This window comes from Vanessa tameamea, chromosome 15 (genome assembly GCF_037043105.1).
Source record: "Vanessa tameamea isolate UH-Manoa-2023 chromosome 15, ilVanTame1 primary haplotype, whole genome shotgun sequence".
Classification (NCBI taxonomy): Eukaryota; Metazoa; Arthropoda; class Insecta; order Lepidoptera; family Nymphalidae; genus Vanessa; species Vanessa tameamea.
Window position 1 is genome coordinate 777,501 of NC_087323.1, and position 18,253 is coordinate 795,753.

General features: G+C 31.6%; 1 protein-coding gene across 6 annotated transcripts in view; it reads right to left on the reverse strand.

Moving 5' to 3' along the window:
- LOC113396510 (uncharacterized) overlaps window positions 1-18,253 on the reverse strand; it is a 70,399-nt gene that overhangs the window by 29,318 nt on the left and 22,828 nt on the right. For 2 of the 6 annotated variants that reach the window (XM_064217130.1, XM_064217128.1), the window contains exons 1-2: window positions 13,979-14,627; window positions 174-289 (exon numbers count right to left, since the gene is read on the reverse strand). In XM_064217130.1, coding sequence (XP_064073200.1) covers window positions 174-289; window positions 13,979-14,582 — 720 coding nt within the window. In that variant the 5' untranslated portion in view covers window positions 14,583-14,627. Of the gene's footprint in view, window positions 1-173; window positions 290-13,832; window positions 14,629-18,253 lie in introns of those variants that run through there. The other 4 variants (XM_064217131.1, XM_064217133.1, XM_064217129.1 and 1 more) reach the window with 3 other exon arrangements.

The following is an 18,253-nucleotide window of genomic DNA, read 5'->3' on the forward strand; positions in this document are numbered from 1 at the left end:
TCTCCTCACGATGTCTCCCTTACAGCCGAGAGACAAATTATAAACAAAACAAAAATGCAAGAACCTTACTCTGATTTGAGAAATATTTACATATTAAATAGTATAGAGTATTTAAACTTATACATTTATTTTAGTAGGTTCTTTTGTATGTAATGTATAATGTATGAACTTACGGGAAATTTCGCAGAGTGAGTGTGTAATGCAGCTGGCACAGAGGGCGCGGGGGCCCCGGGCAGCGCCGCTTCGGGCGCCGGGGGCATTCTGTACGGCGGAACTGACTCAGCTGTTCCTGGGAAGATAAAATTATAAATAGTTTATTAATTTATTCTATATTTATTTATAACTAGATCGTCATGTATTCGGTATAAAAACTAGCCTATTTCCTTGCTTGCTTTATAGCTTGCTTCATAGCAAAATTTCCTATAATTTGGTTCAGTAGCTTGGCCGTTAAAGAGCAACAGACAGACAGATCCACAGACAGAGTTACTTTCGCATTTATAATATTAGTACATATTAAGATATATAATTTCTTACGTCTTATATAGTTATATTTATATTATGATAACTTGTTAATATTTAGGTACATTTCATTATAATTCTCCTCTCTGTCAACCAAAAAAACTTGCATATTCGTATAACGGGCGAGCGTTAGTTACAAGTTAGTGCAAGAAAGTATTTCTTTATTCCACGTAATACCGTATGTACGTAAGCATTGCATTTTATAATTTAGGATCAAATAAATCTTATACGTTTATTAAAATATCTTGTAATACCTTCAAAATACTAAATTATACATTATCTAATATAATAAATATAATGATTATGTTAAAAAATACAGTGGTAACCAAACAAGCGATTGTATCTTACCGTTATACGAATATTAACTTATGTAAAAAAATCATACTCGTAGTATATATAGCCTTATTTTATGAAGTCGGTTAAAATATAATGAAACCAATCACCCTTTCACAGGAAGCCAAGTGGATAAACTAACCGTCAACATCCCGTAATCAATAGTTTAATTATATATCTGTGTTATTATTGAATCATAACGCGATTGGCGAATATTGACGAATTTTGGCGGAAATTAAAAATAGTTAATTATTTTTTGGAATGAACTCAAAAGTTATGATTTCCTACGACTACCGCTGATATATTTTACCGCGTAACTATAATGGTATCAGTTGTTTTGTTCCAATTAGAATTGTTGTGTTTCGGTTTAAATGGTAAGTGAGCCAGTGTAACTACTGGCACAAGGTATAGAAGATCTTAGTTCCCAGGGTTGATGGAAAAATATGTGAATTAAAATTTAATAAACCGCCGTTTTGTTAAACTTGTTACTTTGTCGTTTGTTAAGCTAGTATAAACAAGCGTGTGTGCATGCATTAATTTTATTTCGTAGTATTTTTATTCTTTAAATAAGTTAACTCACAACACTAACAGGTGAAGCCATTTTCTTCGCTTCTATAATAAAATTCCGCAGAAATTTTTAACTTTGCCATTTCATAGATTCAAGTTGTTTGTAAAAAATACATTGGTAAACAAGGCATATTATTTGATACAAGATTATATTGATGATAAAAAAGCGTGGAGTTAATGCTTGACTTGACTTGACTTCCAGACAGAAGAAATAACATACATATATAATTGTATTTAACTAACATGACTGTATTTTTAGATGTTGAAAAAGAGTAACTACTGAGTTTCTTTCCGGTTGTTCTCGGTAGAATCTACATTCCGAACCGGTGGTAAATGTAAATAGTTTGTTAAATGACGATTCAAAAGTGCTTGTAAAAGCCTTCTTGAATAAAGTATATTTTGATTTGATTAGATTTAAAACTTCGCCTGAGTCACCATGACGCCATAGCATATATTACGTAGTAAATTAGAAACGAACTTTTATCTTAATTTAATTAATTTGTTTATTTATCCTTTTTATATCATAATATATTTACAAAAAACTTCAATCACTGTTCAACGTTCAATTCTGTAGACAAAAATCTATGAAAATTAATTAAAATCACGATACAGTTTTTTCGATGTTACATTCTATCTCAGCGATCAGATTTAATGAATGCGGATCCGAAATGATGTTATGAGATAACAGTGTCGTTCCTGTACTAGCTTATAAGGATGTAAGTGCAAAGATCTTGATTTTAAAAATCCTATGTTGAACTAGTAAAATGTTTTTGAGTTTTTCAATAACTCTTAAAGTATTCTTAGAAGCATATATAAGTCCTAATAGTTATATAGGTATGTAGGTATGAGCATAGTGTTGATAACTTAATGTTATGGATATTGGAATTATTATTTTGGAAATTGATATTTTTAAAAAGGTAAAATTTTTTTGATGTTTTCTACAAAAAGTACAAATGGCTGGTCCTAAATACTCTTCGACATTGTCGCTTATTGTCCATTTGGATAATGAAAGGTGAAAGAAAATGCATCTGTGTGTAAACACACGCACACACTTATGGAACTATTTCCATTGAGACAAGCCGCTGATCGGAAGCGATTCGGCATTAGATTAATATGAAAACTATCTAAAAATTTTCGATTAAATAGGATAAGATGCAACATTATTTAAAGTACAAACGCATACAATTATATATTTGCTTTAATGTTATATTTTTAAATAATCTCATTATTTAATAAATTAGAATATATATTTGATATACCACACTCATTTTTTTAAATTGATTGAAACTTAAAAACAATGGGTAAATTACGCAAGAATAAATTATGAGTTACTTATGTTTCGTTAAACATTTTAGTTCTTCGATATTATAGATGTGACATTCTCCAAGAAATGCGTATTCAAATACAAAATTTTTATTCAACATAGAAGCTTAACACTTTCTTATCAATTGTCAAAAATTTACCATAAAAACAAACAATAATAATTGTAAAGACGATAAATGACAATTATTTAATTAAAAACGCAATATAAAGTTTAAAGATGTAAAAAAATTGTCATCACTCTTCTTTACAGTGCAGTCGGGTAAAATCAGTTTAACAGTATTAAGATGTTACAATTTATTTTTATTACAAATTCCAATTAAAGTCAGACTTGTTCATATTTATGTTACGGACCGCATCCGTGTAATCTTCAGATTAAATCTTTATCTAGAGGAAATTACTATAATTCAACGTTCTAGTTTTCAGACTTGCTCAATATCTAGGACTCGTTTAGCTGTCTAGATTCCTTATTAGGAAACTCATAAATGCTGAGGTTTTATCCAAATGGATCTATTCAGAAAAAAATACTGAGTTATAGTTTTTTATACAAATTTATAAATAAGGAATTTATCAATTGAGACTGTAGTGCTCGAAGCTGATTTCGATAATTATATTATTTATTCCATTTGTGAAGCGATTTTAATTATTATTATTTTATTGTTTTTCTTATAGTTTCTTGTCCTATATATAAGACTATAAAGGTAGAGCAACCATTGCAAAAACTTAGAAAAACACAAGTGTTAATTTTATTGGAAATATGAACACGTTTTCGTGATTAGTGGTAATCAGTGGTATTTTTTTTGCATGATATAGGTAGGCGGACGAGCAAATCGGCCACCTGATTGTAAGTGGTCACTATTGCCCATAAACATTAACGCTGTGAAAAATATTCACCATTCTGACGTCGCCAATGCGCAGAAAACCCTAACCTAGCGTTAATTTGATGTTAATAAATCTTCAAATCCATATTCGCTGCAGACGCGTATATTATGAAATAAAAAAACAAACAATAGTCGCCATGAAAAGTATAATGTTACTTTCTTAGCATCTGCAAGTACTTTTAATGGTCTAGATAGTATTATATGAAGCGGAAATTTGTAATAGTTTCGTGTAACTGATCTGATAGTAGGAGAAAGGAAGATGAATGGCGCTTTGTTGCTATTGTGCCACTGATGCTACTCTTCATTAACAACAAAATAAATCATACTGTAAAGCAACCAGGAGTTCCGACTTTTTAATTTTTATTATTTCCTACGGAATATATTTTGTCGTATCGTGAATCGTAGTTTTTTGTTTTTAGTTGTTGCAATTTATTTGAGATAGAGTTAACTATGTCAGTTAACGGAGAGAGATATATTCACGTGAGCACTGCAAACATTTATTTTTTCTTTTTTTTTATGACATAGGTAGGCGGACGAGCAAAAAGGCCACCTGATGGTCACCACGGCCCATAGACAATGGCGCTGTAAGAAATATTAACCACACCTTACAATGCAAATGTGCCTTATGTCCCTTGTGCCTGTAGTGACAGTGGCTCACTCATCCTTCAAACCGGAACACAACAATACTGGGAAAAAATAACAGCATTAGCTGTTTAGCGGTAGAATATCTGATGGACGGGTGGTACCTATCCAGGCGGGCTATATTTATAATTATAAAATTGTTTATCCTGATTGAAAACAAACACGTAAAATACGTGAATTTTGACGGTAAGTTGCTGGTTCAAATCCGGACAAGCACCTTTGAATTATCATATTTCAATTTGTCATAAATTCATCTCGTGTAGAGAAACAAGATTAATCTTGCATGTATCAGATGAAATAATGAAACTTATAATATTTTAACGGTAGGTTAGAACTTACGGTGGCATTGGTGGTAGTGTTTAATTTAACAATCAATAAGTAAGTGTAATGCTTCTATATTGAATAAAGGAATTTGAGTTTGAGTTTATAAATACCATAGCATCCTGTTTGAATAAGCCTCCACCCTTAAGAATATGCCTTTGAACGTCATTTTAAAATCTCCCTCGTTAATTTCATTTAACTACACGATGGTACAAGATGTTTAGATTCTCCATAAAGTAGAACTGGGGAACTTTCTCATCGAATCAGCAAAAAAAAGGCGGACGACATCAACTGGTATTATTCTGTAATGTAATACTAATTTGTCTAACGGACCCGTAATTTTCTTGATAGAGCCTTAGTAATATCGCGAAAGGAAATGTATTTCATTGGTAACTAGCCTTATGAAGCTACTACATGAAATGATGGTACGGTAACTGTTAACGACTTCTATAATTGGATGATTAAATTAAATAGATGGTATTACAAGTGTTAGATTTTATAGTTAGGACATGTTTTATTTGTTTAGTTTTTAATTTACATCTATATCAAGAATAATCTGGGATGGCTAGCATGCGTCAATCTTAATAGATGATTTTGGGTTCAAGTCCGGATTAGTACTGGTGAATTCTCATGTACTTAATTTGTGTTTGTAATTCGTCTTGTGTTCGATGGTGAAGAAAAACGTCGTGAGAAAATCTAAATGCATCCAATGTAACTAAGCCCTATCTTTGTTAAAATATAAGATCCTAATCTGTTAACACAAAAGGATAAGTCTTAGGGATATTTACTTTTGTAAATTTCAATAAACTTAAACCTTATGTAGTCATATGTTAGCCGACATAATGGACAAAAAAACACAGAATTAATATTCGTTGATTTCCATGGAGGACATATTGTATTTGGACATATTTGCTTATAGCCAACTATTTCATTTGAGAAAATAGTGAACCGGTGGTAACTTTACATTCAATAATCCTGTTAAACGAAGTATGAGTTCATAAATGTGGCTCTTGAGTTACTGGAATATTGTTTATTTATTTTCATCGGTTTTAGTGTTAAGCGTGCGCAGACAATTGTTATTTGTCAAGATAATAACTATGAAAGAATATATGTATATTTAACTCAGTCGTGTAAACATATCTCATTTTAAAACTGTACATCTTCACTAAAAGAAAAATCATACTAAATAGAGACCTAATACATAGATAGATTGATTTTCGCTAAGAACAAATAAAATAGATAATAAAAATTGCATTTTAAAGTTGTCATTGAGCAAATATTACCGTTAAAGATATTATTCGTTTTAGCGTAGATGCAATTTGTGATCAAGTTTTAATTAGGGGCGAAATGTAGCGCTGGCAACTGTGTCGTGGTTTTGGCAAGTCAGCCGTTCGACCGGTCCGTAACGGGACAGTTTGTACTGTCAAATGGAATCTAAACGAGTACGGGACATTTGACTTAAAAACAAACATTATTTGATTTGTGTTTTTTTTTTATTTAATAATAATACTTATATGTATTCTTTACTAACTATATTTAATTATTATGTTTTAATGTCATAGGTAGGCAGTCCGGCAAATGGACTATTTGATGATTAGTACTCGTAGACATTGGCACTGTAAGATTCGTCATATCACCAATGCGCCACTTTTGGGAACTAAGATGTTCAGTACTTTGTGCCTGTAGCTACACCGTCTCACTCACCTTTAAATAGCACACAATAATACTAAGTATTGCTGTTTGGCGGTAGAATATTTGACGAGCTGATGGTACCTAGCTAGATGGGCTTGCACAGAGACCTACTAAAGCCCTACTTATACTTCGTGTAATATAAAAAAATGGAATAATTTTATTATCTACGATAAAAAATCAGATATAATAAAACCTTGATAAATAAAGTAGTAGGTAGTTAAGCGGTTATCTTGAACATAAAAAATAATGGTTGATTTTGTACGTATTTTATGCGTTCACGAAACGTTCATCCGATTCAAGTTAAGGCTCATTGTTAGAACTTGCATGAACGTAGGTGGCGCGCGAGTCGCGTTGAATAATCGTTTACTAAGTTAGTCTTACAATGCAAGGTTAGTGTATCAAATAAGCTAAATATGATATATTTTCTACATTCATTGTGGATAGTGCATGAGCCCAAAGGTGACTCATTTACCAACCTAACGTAAGCCATCAACGTCTATTGTCTATAGATATATTCTGGTATTGAAATTGGTAAAGCTTTATTTGTGGCAAACTCTCGCTATAGAAAAATATATCTTAAAGGACACCCTATATTATAGTAATAAAATGTCTGCAGTGTAGCGTCAGGAAGGAAAGTCATTCACTTTATGTTGAAACTCGGGGAAGCATACAATGATCCCAAAAGTTCAACGAAGATTTTCAGTGACCGCCTTAAAGGGTATAATACGAACAACATTCACAGCTACAAATAATTCGCTATAATATCAATTCGAGACATATAAACCAGGTCTTAAACCGTAAATGCGCTGACCATTGTATGATGGTCTAAGATGCTATATCCCTTGTACTTGAGTGAGTTTACTGTAACACATACAATATAATAGTGAGTGTACTGAGTGAGTTATTAGTGATAAAAACTTATCACTGGGTATATTCATAAATAGTTTTTTTCAATTTAGTATATTTCATATAAATTATTTACTATACTATTTTCATTGGATAGTTTAAACATAACATGACATCATTTTTGTTTAGAATATGTTCAAATAAAAATGTTAGCGCCTATGCAGAACTATTATTAAACGGACTAGTTATAATTGAGCTCGTTATAAATTCCCCTAATACGCATTAGAGTAACGTGGCAGAATGAACTTCAAGATATTTTCCTTAAGACTTTTGCCTAGCAGTGGGTAATATAAGTAATAATTGTTACTTTATCAATTCGAAAGGGTAGGGATGACTTACATATGATTTTTAAATTATTGTATTATACTATACAGACGTTTCTTTTGTGTATTGTTTAGTTTATTAGAGTTTCTAGGTCGAGGTCTTGAGGTTTTTTTATTTGAAAAGTCGACAGTGTTACATTCTCATGCCTCGGAGTCTCCTGATATCTCTCCGATCGTGTCGGATTACTGTGTTATCGAACTACGAGAGAAATAAACGAAAAATCATGATAGATTGCAATTTACAATCTAATAATGTGTCATCTAATACAAAATGAAAAATTAAAACATCGAATATAAAACGTTAGTTCTAAAAAAAATTCACCGAGCGCGCGTTGAAATCTTTTACTTCAAACAAATATTACGCTTGATAACATTACAATACTTTGTACTACAGATTTAAAAATTCAAATAATAACCTTCCAATGTAGAGAACCTGTACAAAACTTAAGCAGGTATAAGTTTTAAAAGCTGCGAAAGTATTTCCGTTGCATCAAAAGCTAGCAATTATTACCATACAGGCTGTTATTAACCTTATCGCCAATTCATAAGATACAGTTTCGAAAAGCAATAAAAATATGACAAGAGTCTCCCCAATAATCATATACAAAAGAAAGTAACTTTAATTGTTTTGAATTAGAGTTCAATTTCCTTTGATCAACGTAATAGCTTGAGGCAACCGATGACCGGCAGATGCGTTCAACATTTTTTTGTTAGTCATTTCGAAGGCATCTGTTTAAATCTATAGCCGGCATTAATATGACGATAGTGTTACGATGAACGTGGAATATTAAAAAATATGAAGTTAGTGAAATAAAAACAATAACTTTGCACTTTAAAAAAAGTATGCGCTGTAAAAATTCAACTATAGGTACACAAATAACAAGAATTAAAATTAATTCGATTTTTAAAACAACGAAATATACTTTTAAAACTCTAAGCTTTGTAGAGCCTATGCTGTTCTAGTAAGTATTAATGATAATTAAACATGTGAGTTTGAAGAAATGATGTAATAATTTATTTTGACACATATATAATTTATGTACATATATTAAGACAGGGCAAAGACACTAAATTTATTAAAATTTTTGCAAGCGTAAATATTTTATTTGTAATTTCTTTTGACAGAACAAAATGTCAGTGGTATCTTAAATTTTTGAATATCGAACTTCTTCAACTCGGGGATTGGTCGAATTGTTAATAAATTAAAAAAAAAACGAGTAGAAGAATGTAAGGGAACAGTAGAAGTTGGAGAGAAGCAAAACACTATATAGTTATATATTTAATAGATATATTCATGAATTCCTCGTCGATAATAAATTCAATATATAACTAATGATCTCACTGATGGGAATCCAGTAGCTTCGGTGACTATTTGACCTGACACCCATTACTGTCAATCAATAAAACCACCATATTATCAAATTTTATAACTTTCTACGTATTGAGATTTGCGAGAGAATTTCGCAACAAAATAGCAACAAATGAAATGAAATTATAAATACATATATTAAAATATATATTTTTTTAATTTAGAAGCTTACGTAACAGTATAATTATAAATGCGAAAGTAATTCTGTCTATATGTTGCTGTTTCAAAACACTGAACCGAATTTGAAGAGATATGAAGTAAACTTGAACGAAGGATATTTGGCAGAAAAATTCTAACGTCACTTCGAGGATTCTATATAAATATTAGTTTTAAATAAATTATATCGATTAAAAGAAATACGTCTGGTTTTCTTGAATTAATTTTTGACATTCGAATAATTTATATGTATAGGTTTTTTTTTAAATTTATGGTTTCCGTCTGTTCTTATTGTAAGGGAACTATGTTGAATATTATTTGCTTTATAGAATCGCGATGATGGTTTTGTTTCACATGGTTCATATGGACAGTTAAATTGATTTTTATATGTTGGCTTTAGAGATGTGTATATATTTGATTTGAACCATCAAAGGCCAATCCGTTGATTGTTTATTTATTCTACATAATATATTTCAGCAGTCCAAATGTCAGTTCACAAGAATAAATAAAATGTAAACTTTGAACTGATGTGACATATATAAGAAATATGTTATTCCTATTTAAATCCATACACGAGCAAGGGATGACGACGAAGACGTCATAATTTAACCAAGTTAATTTGTAAGTTCTTGGTACCTAAGATTGCCTAAAGCTATTGACATTGTGTTTGAAGTATTTTCGGTTGCATTTGTTTTGGTGTTGGATTTTTAGAGTAAATGAATATTGTGTGCACATGTTTCTGTACTCACACCTGTGCACTTATGTCGTGCGCAGTTGGCCTTTAAAATTGATCGCTGTGGCGGACATCGGCGAGGAAGATATCTTCATATTTGAATTATAGCGTGATAGCTGAAGAATTTTTTAATACAAATATGTATTTAAAAAATCAAAGAACATATATTCACAATCAATAAAATATTTAAATTCAAAAGTATAACTTTAATAATGTGATTTATTTGTCAGACATAAAGCATAACTTATTATATAAAAAAAAACGCTCGTAAATTTCGAATAAGATAAGTTTACTTAAACAAAATGATATATATATTTTAATCTGTCTCACTATCAGCAAAAACATATTTTGTAAAAATCAGCTAATAGGGTATTAAATTTCAAATACAACTATTTATAATTCCAATAAAATAGAAATAATTTAAAAAAAAACCGACCATTTTTACTAAATTATCAAATCACCAATTCGTAATGAAATGAAATGAAATTAAGTAGTTTTCATTAGTGATGCGGCTACACAAGAATATATCGATTAACGATAATATTATCGAAAATATATGTATATATATAAAAAAGCAAGAGTCTATTTAAGGAAAAAAACCACGAGCAAACACGCTTATATTCGATGAAAATGAGGATTTAGTCTACGGAGTTATAATTTTCATCCAATCAAGAGTGATGTGACCGTTGACTTATCGATCCTACTTTGCGGTATGTAACTCCTGCAATTATGTTGTTTAATTTCTGACAAGTATGAATTGCTAATTCCTTTTTTAAATTATTCAACATACACATTTTATTAATCATTTGAACTTTATGAATATATGAACTAATCATTGTAACACGTAAAAAATAAAATATTACAAAATTATTTAAAGCTCCGATATTAAAATGTGCAAAAAATCGTTCACGAACTTAAATATGACATAATGTTCGTGGATCGAATATTATTAAATATTGTATATTAAAAAATGTGCTAAGGTTATAAAATATGTAAAGTATGTTTGACTATCTGATTTTATCAATTTATTTCGCGATATCGCGATTAGTTTTGAGATACAAGAGAGGAAAAATAAAACATTCAGTTAAAAAAGCAAATGGCTCATAAGTCTTTATAAGATTTGAATCTAATTCTTGCAACCTACTCACTTAAAACTCACATACAAGGATACGCTATTGAGATGCATGCATTATTTAAATATTATAATTATGATAGTCTGTCGCATATCAATAACTCTCTGCCATTTTTGTTTCTCTTCAGAACAGCTCTTACTATGATTAGTAAATTTTAAATTGTGTCAAATAATTCTAGTCTTTTATCAATTTAAAGTCTTTAAAAATGTAAGTACATAAAAACCACTACTAAAAATTACATTCAGCAATTGTTATTTTTAAGAAGTTATTACTTCGAAGCCTCATTGGTTTACATGTTATATTTTTTTTAGAATTGGCAATGAAACCAGTTGAAAAGCCACCTTAAGAAATAATCATCATTCCTTACATTCGCAATACTCCAGTATCCGCCACGAATTCATTAAACGTTGTGTCTGTAAATACACTGGCTCTCTCACTCTTCAATTTGATAACAAACAATGCATTTATACTCTGTGGTTAAATCATTGATGACTAGCAATGGTAAGATATTTCACTTGAAATGCGAATACACTGGGTGCCGTAAAGGCAGGTCTTTCACAACAGACGACTCAAGGTATTGTGACTGCGTGGCGGTAGAATATTTTGAGTGACAATCCCGTTCCAAGCTGCACGGATCCGAAATAAAACATATCAATGGTATCAACGGACATAATCGTCAAAGCACGTACGCTTTTACTTGAGATAAAGAAATACTTTCTTGAAATTATTTCTAATGATCGGCACTAGTATTTATTGTTTCGAAGCTTTTCTCGAAATCGTTTATTGTAAATTGATTCTTATGCCGTATATGTTTAAGGATAGATTTGTTTTAAATGCTAATTTGATAGTAAAGTCAAATTCAATATTTCATGATTATAATCTTTTGAGTATATTTAAGAGTCGAAAAACTTAATATCTGTATTGTTTTATTGACATTTATGACGTCAATACAATTATCTTTGCATATTTATTCTTATATTTTTATTATATTATTAAAATAATTTATTTGGTTTTATATTAATATTATAAATGCAAAAGTAACTCTGTCTGTCTGTCTAATATGCTTTCAGGAACAAACTACTAAACCGATTTTGACCAGGTATGAAGCAAGCTTGAACTCCAAGGAAGGACTATATTTCTATTCAACTGACGACCAACCCCTTAAACGCGAAGCCACGGGCGACAACTAGCTATAATTTTAATAATAATCCTTTTTAATGTAAAATGGTCTGTTTGTAAAGATGGTCGTAAGCTATAAATGTCAATCAATATTGCAGTTCTGTTCTGTAATAAATCACTTCGTATGCCATTTGTTAAATGTTACATACTTTATTGCGATACGTTATTAAAACCTACGTATACATGAAATGTTTTAATTCTTAACGCAATTATCGCATATCAAATTCAGACACATCTCGATCGTGTGCGACGGTGATATAATAGATTACTCTCAGAATAGAATATTATTAATGCGATGAATTGGACTCTAATATTATGTATGATACAGGGACGATTAATCCGAAATGAATGCTGGTAAAACCGCAGGGCACAGCTAATAAATACTTATATGGACTGTGGGCGGACTGGCAAATGAGCCACCCGTTGGTAACTGATCACTACCGCTAGATACTGGCAAGGTAACAAATGTAAATTATTGATAACATTATGAATGCGCGTTGGCTAGATTCTGAGGAACTAAGATGCTATGTCCCTTGTGCCTGTAATTACACTTATTCATCCTTTAAATCATAACTCAACAGCACTTATTATCGCTGTAAGAAGGTAGGATATGTGATGAGTAGGTGATACTTATCGAGAGAGTCAAAACTCACAAAGCCCCCGAGTATTTCGCAATTGCGATCGAACAGCTGGAGGTAGGGTTACCAGGCGTCCGGATAAAGTCGGACATAGTTAGGCTTTTTGATTGCGTGTCCGACCAAAGTAAACGGTGCCCGGCTTGTCCTAGGCTTTTCATGTTTTATTTATTTATTTCGAAAACGAGATACATTCGATTTTATTTATATGTACTTCATTAGAAATTAACAATATTTATGGTAAATATCAGATTAGCAATAATCAGAAATGCTTGATTTTACATACATTTTTTCTTATCGCATCTATCAAAACTGAGACACAAAATTTTCAATAATGTAGGGTGTCCAGCATTTTTACCTAATGTCAGGCCAAACTAGCTGGTCTGTCCGGCTAATAGGTTTGGCCTGGCAACACTAGCTGGAGGGATTTCAATAAAAAAAATTATCGTGATAGAGTGAGTTTTGAATTGACCACACGAAATCATAACTAAAATTAATCAGTGAGAAGCGAACGGATAACCAGTAGTTGATTTTTATATTTAAAAATCAATCACAGTTTTAAAAAGAATAAGACAGGATTATTAAAATTGAAACTAAACTAACAAATGATCACGCTCAATTTTAACTTGCACTTTTAAGGTATCGATATACCTACTTAACCATGTACATTAATACTATTATTTCTCTAAATATGGAACTCACTTGAAGTAATAAAACAAATGATTGATGTTTGGCACAGTATTCATGAGAGTGATCATCTTTTTATAAAGCATTGTAAAGATAGGCCCCTTAAGTTGCTTTTCGTCTTGATATTATTTAAATACTTTTGGAACAGAGTACATTAATATGCTCAAGTCACTCTGTAATTCATTCATAAGTTTGAACTTGATGTACTAAGTAGCGATCTTAGCGGATGTGCTACTAGCAACGACTTAAACTTTTAGGTTATAAATTCTTAAGTACAAACAAACACAGTTTAAACAGTTCTCGAACTGTCAAGGATACATTTTTAAAAGACTAGTACGTAATAAAGTTTTATGTGTTAAGCTCAAGTTATCGATAGTTATAGAAAACGGAATCCCCGTTAGTACGTCGTGTGAAACGATAAAGCTGAGACACATACCAGATCCGTCAAATAAACTTGAACAAATAACGGTAATCACAACACGAAACTACATTCACAATTATATATCGAAAACACTGAACGTAAAACACGAAATTTAACCAGAAAGTTTTTTTTTTTAAACAGTAACATGTAAAGACATTCACCTCTGATCGACGCGGCGTGCGCACTGCCACTACAGCCAGGCGAACGGGCGTCAAAACTCGTTTCGTAGAAAAAACCGCCTCTTCCCGCGCCGTACATATTGACCCTTCGCTTAGTCCACTCCTTGTTTACCTCACTAACATTTTCCTGCAACTTCTCAGGTACTAATTGAGCATCTTGATTAACTTGGATCGCGTTGTTTGGTCCATTCCCATTTAATATGGGTCTGCCGTATATTGGTCCGTTGTACTTCTGCATAGCGCTGATCACACGTGGCTCTGGCATTGGTTGATTGACAAAAGCGTTGACTTTTAATATCTCATTGGCTTGCTGGAGTAACTTTCTTTGTATGTTTTCTATTTCTCCTTTGGATGCTTTGGAGTTCTCGGACAGCTGAGCGATTAGCTCGTTTACATTGAAATCCATTTTCGTTGACGTTGACGCTTCATTAGCTCCGTCTATTGTATCGCCGTTATTGTTTTCTTTGTTATTTGTCACTTTTAATTTCATGTCTAATGCAGGTGATGTGACAACTATAGCTGGAAGCTGTTTCACGGTGATTTCTTTGCCTCTACCGCGTTTTACTTTTCTTACAGTCCTGGCCATTACATTATTAAAAACCTTTTAATTTTGAACTCTATTTTTTTTAAAGTTTAGCATCTCTATTTATTCATTGTAATATGCGCTATATTTTGGGCCTAAATGTTTTATGATCATTAGCATTTTCCGTTTTAATGGGGCTTTTAAATTTATGATTCCATTTTTAATTTTTATTGCTCATTTAATTTGCTAAAAGAATTAATATTGAACGAAAACATTATAATATCAGTTCAGAGAAAAAGAATACATTTTATGTATTCGTGATTACATTTTATTTCATCTAGTACCATTAATATTGTGATAAGTAATCTATACTAATATTATAAATGGGAAAGTAACTCCGTCTGTCTGTCTGTCTATCGTTCTTTCACTACCAAACCAATGAACCGAATTTGATGTTTGCTATGAAGCAAACTTGAACTCCAAGGAAGGGCATAGGCTACTTTTTTACCGAACACATGACAACCAACCCCTAAAACGCGAGTAAAGCCGCAGGCGATAATTATATCCTTATAAAGTAAGAAGGATCAGTAAGCAGTAATCATAAGGACGAAGATTAAACCGAATTAGCAATGTCGATCTATAATTTTGATTTACATTAACAGCCTGTAAATTTCCCACTGCTGGGGTAAGGCCTCCACTCTTTTTTGAGGAGAAGGTTAGGAGCATATTCCACCATGCTGCTCTAATGCTGGTTGGTGGATACACATGTGGCAGAATTTCGTTGAAATTAGACACAAGCAGGTTTCCCCACGATGTTTTCCTTCACCGCCGAGCACGAGAGAGTTATAAACACAAATTATAATTTTGATTGATTTAAATGATACCATTGGTTTTTTTTACCTAAAATACGATCCTCAAGATCCGATATAGCCCAGAGATTAGAACACGTGCATGTAAGCCGTTTAAGTACAAGAATTGTGAATTGGATTAATATATTTACAACTTAATTAACATATTCAAATGTTGTCTAAATGATTGTCATATTGCTTCACAATATTGATGCGTGGCAAGCGTTTAATTGTATTTCTGTTACGATGGTCTTACCTATATATCTTTCAAAAGAATCTCAAGGGAATTATAACAATTGTCAGACCCAGACAGAACAATGGAATATATTACTACAGTTATTATGCATAATGTTTCACCAAATAAAGAACAGCAATGTCTACGATGTGACATACTTTCACCGTATGTTGCTAATGTTTATAACATACAACATATATGTACTTATATGGGAGATTTTTTCAAATATATTTTCTTTTACTTTTTATTTCAATTATTGGACTTTTCTGTCAAGTATTCTAAGTATAATATAGACCTTTCAAGACTATGTTTTTAATTATTATTTCATATGGCCAGGCAGATTGGCGCATGGATCTCATGAATGAAAGAAATATTCGCCATCCCTAACAACGTCAAGGTGCCGCCAACCTTGGGAACTACAATGTTATGTCCCTTATGCCTGTAGTAACACTGGCTCAATGACCTTTTAAACTGGATCACATTAATGCTATTCAACGGTAGAACGAGCGATGAGTTTCAGACGGGCTTGCACATAGCCAACACCAAGTGTCCAAGTGTCGCATTTTACCATGAGAGCAACGGAATAGAGATTTTACTGATGACGTATATACATACTAGTGCACTTTAACTTAACAGGCAGGCTTGGTTTAAAAGAATGTCCTCTATCTTGTTACTAAGTAATTTGATATCGACACTTTATAAATAAAAAAATATATTTGTTTGCAAATCGTTATACGAGTAGGAATATTTGCACTCAAATTTAACTTCGAGGCTTCTCTTGTGAGCTGTCGTAAGTACGAACACGTAATTTCGAAAAATCTGTAACCTGTTTGTTGAATATTATTTGTATTCAAACTTTTTTCAAAGTCAATTCAAGTAAAAAAGTTTTTCCTTCTATTTTGCAAAATATGTTGCGGTCATGGTTTAGTCGAATTCGAAACTCGAAATCGAATTTAGTTTAATAGAAATCCCGAATAAATTACCGTTAGGTATCTTATTCAGTAATCCTTAATAATTTTACATACGTTCTCAAGGCTACAGAAAAGGATATGGTTTACCTAATTACCGTAAATCTCTAATTGAGTTATATCAGACGAAACCGTGGGCGGAAATTAGTCGATAACGGTAGCTTCCATAGCGGTTCTATTCTGTAAGATCACTTCGCATCTCTCTCATGAAATGCTGAAAACAAACTAATACACTGTTTTAACGAGTGTATCTTTTCAATTTTATAATAATTATTATAATCAATGTCGCATATCACTTTTTGTCATTTCACAAACATGTTCCGCGGTGACTTTCGAGTTTCGTACGAAACAGCTCAACTAGTTGTCATTTATACAATTTTTTTGTAGATTTACAAAACATACAATTCCATGGTTAAGTTTTTTGTAATGATTTCAATCTTTTTAATAGCAACATGTCACTGACATCCGAATTCGTTTTGTATTAAATATGTTCGTTATTTGTATAAAAATGTTTTTGTATATTTCGTTTAAATTAATTCGTAAATTATAGATATGTATCTGTAGCGACAATTTGTAATGAATGTATTCAGTTATTATTTTAATTAATCAAGACGCAAATTAACTTTTTTATAAACATTTTTTGAATCTTTGAATTTGACTAGACGTGGAATGTTATTCTACCGTCGTTTCGGAGTGTAGATTCTACCGGGCAAGAAATTAAACGTGACGTATTAAAACTGCTTGTATTGAATGTTTTTTGTAATCATTTCTTTAATTAGGTATTATCTCACCAATATTATTCTTAATTTTGTCTGAGTTAAATAGGTTTCAATAGTTTATACTGTATGGGACCTATTTTAATTTGTGATCTAGCTAAAGAGGCTGGTGTATTTACCATCAAGCTTGTTCTAGTAAAAAGTAAAATTAATTTATTTCACTATTATTAGTATATCTACGTATTGCGAAACAAAGTCCTACCGACGCACTATTCTGTTTGTCTGTTTAAACGCGGTAAAAACAAAAACTATTGAGATTTTCCTACGGTCTTCACCAATGAATGGAGTGATTCAGGAAGGTTTAGTATAATTATAATTCATTGAAGGTTTTATGTAAGTTGGCTGAAATATGATTATTGGTAAATATGTCAGACAATAAACATGCCTATAGTTGGCGCGTGCCGTTTAAACCAATAAAGTAATTGTATGATAGTATGTTTTACGATGTAAACGCTTTATATAGAGCCTTAAATTGTACCCGTGTTAAGTTGGAACGTGTAGTTGTTAATAATTATCTATGTATAAAAAACTTTTTTGTTTTAACTAATTCGACAGTAAATAAATAGATAAGTATAATTTGCTAACTTTTGGAAAAGGTATAGGTACATAAACTATCAAACAAAACGATAAATCTACTAGAAACCCACGCGGGCGCAAACACAGTATTACATAACAATATTAAAATATTTCAATAATAATATTCCTAAACTCGATCACGCCTTATAGAGCATTCATTGTTAAAGGCTTTGTGTCACATTGGCAAAGATCGACCACACCTGCGAGACCAAGCGAAGTGGACAATTGGAGTTTAGTAGCGTAAATGTGGTAGTGCCTTAATAAATGAGTCAGCCTCGAGAAGTATTTTCAATGCTTGATGGCTCAGATGTGATTATAATAGGCTATTTGA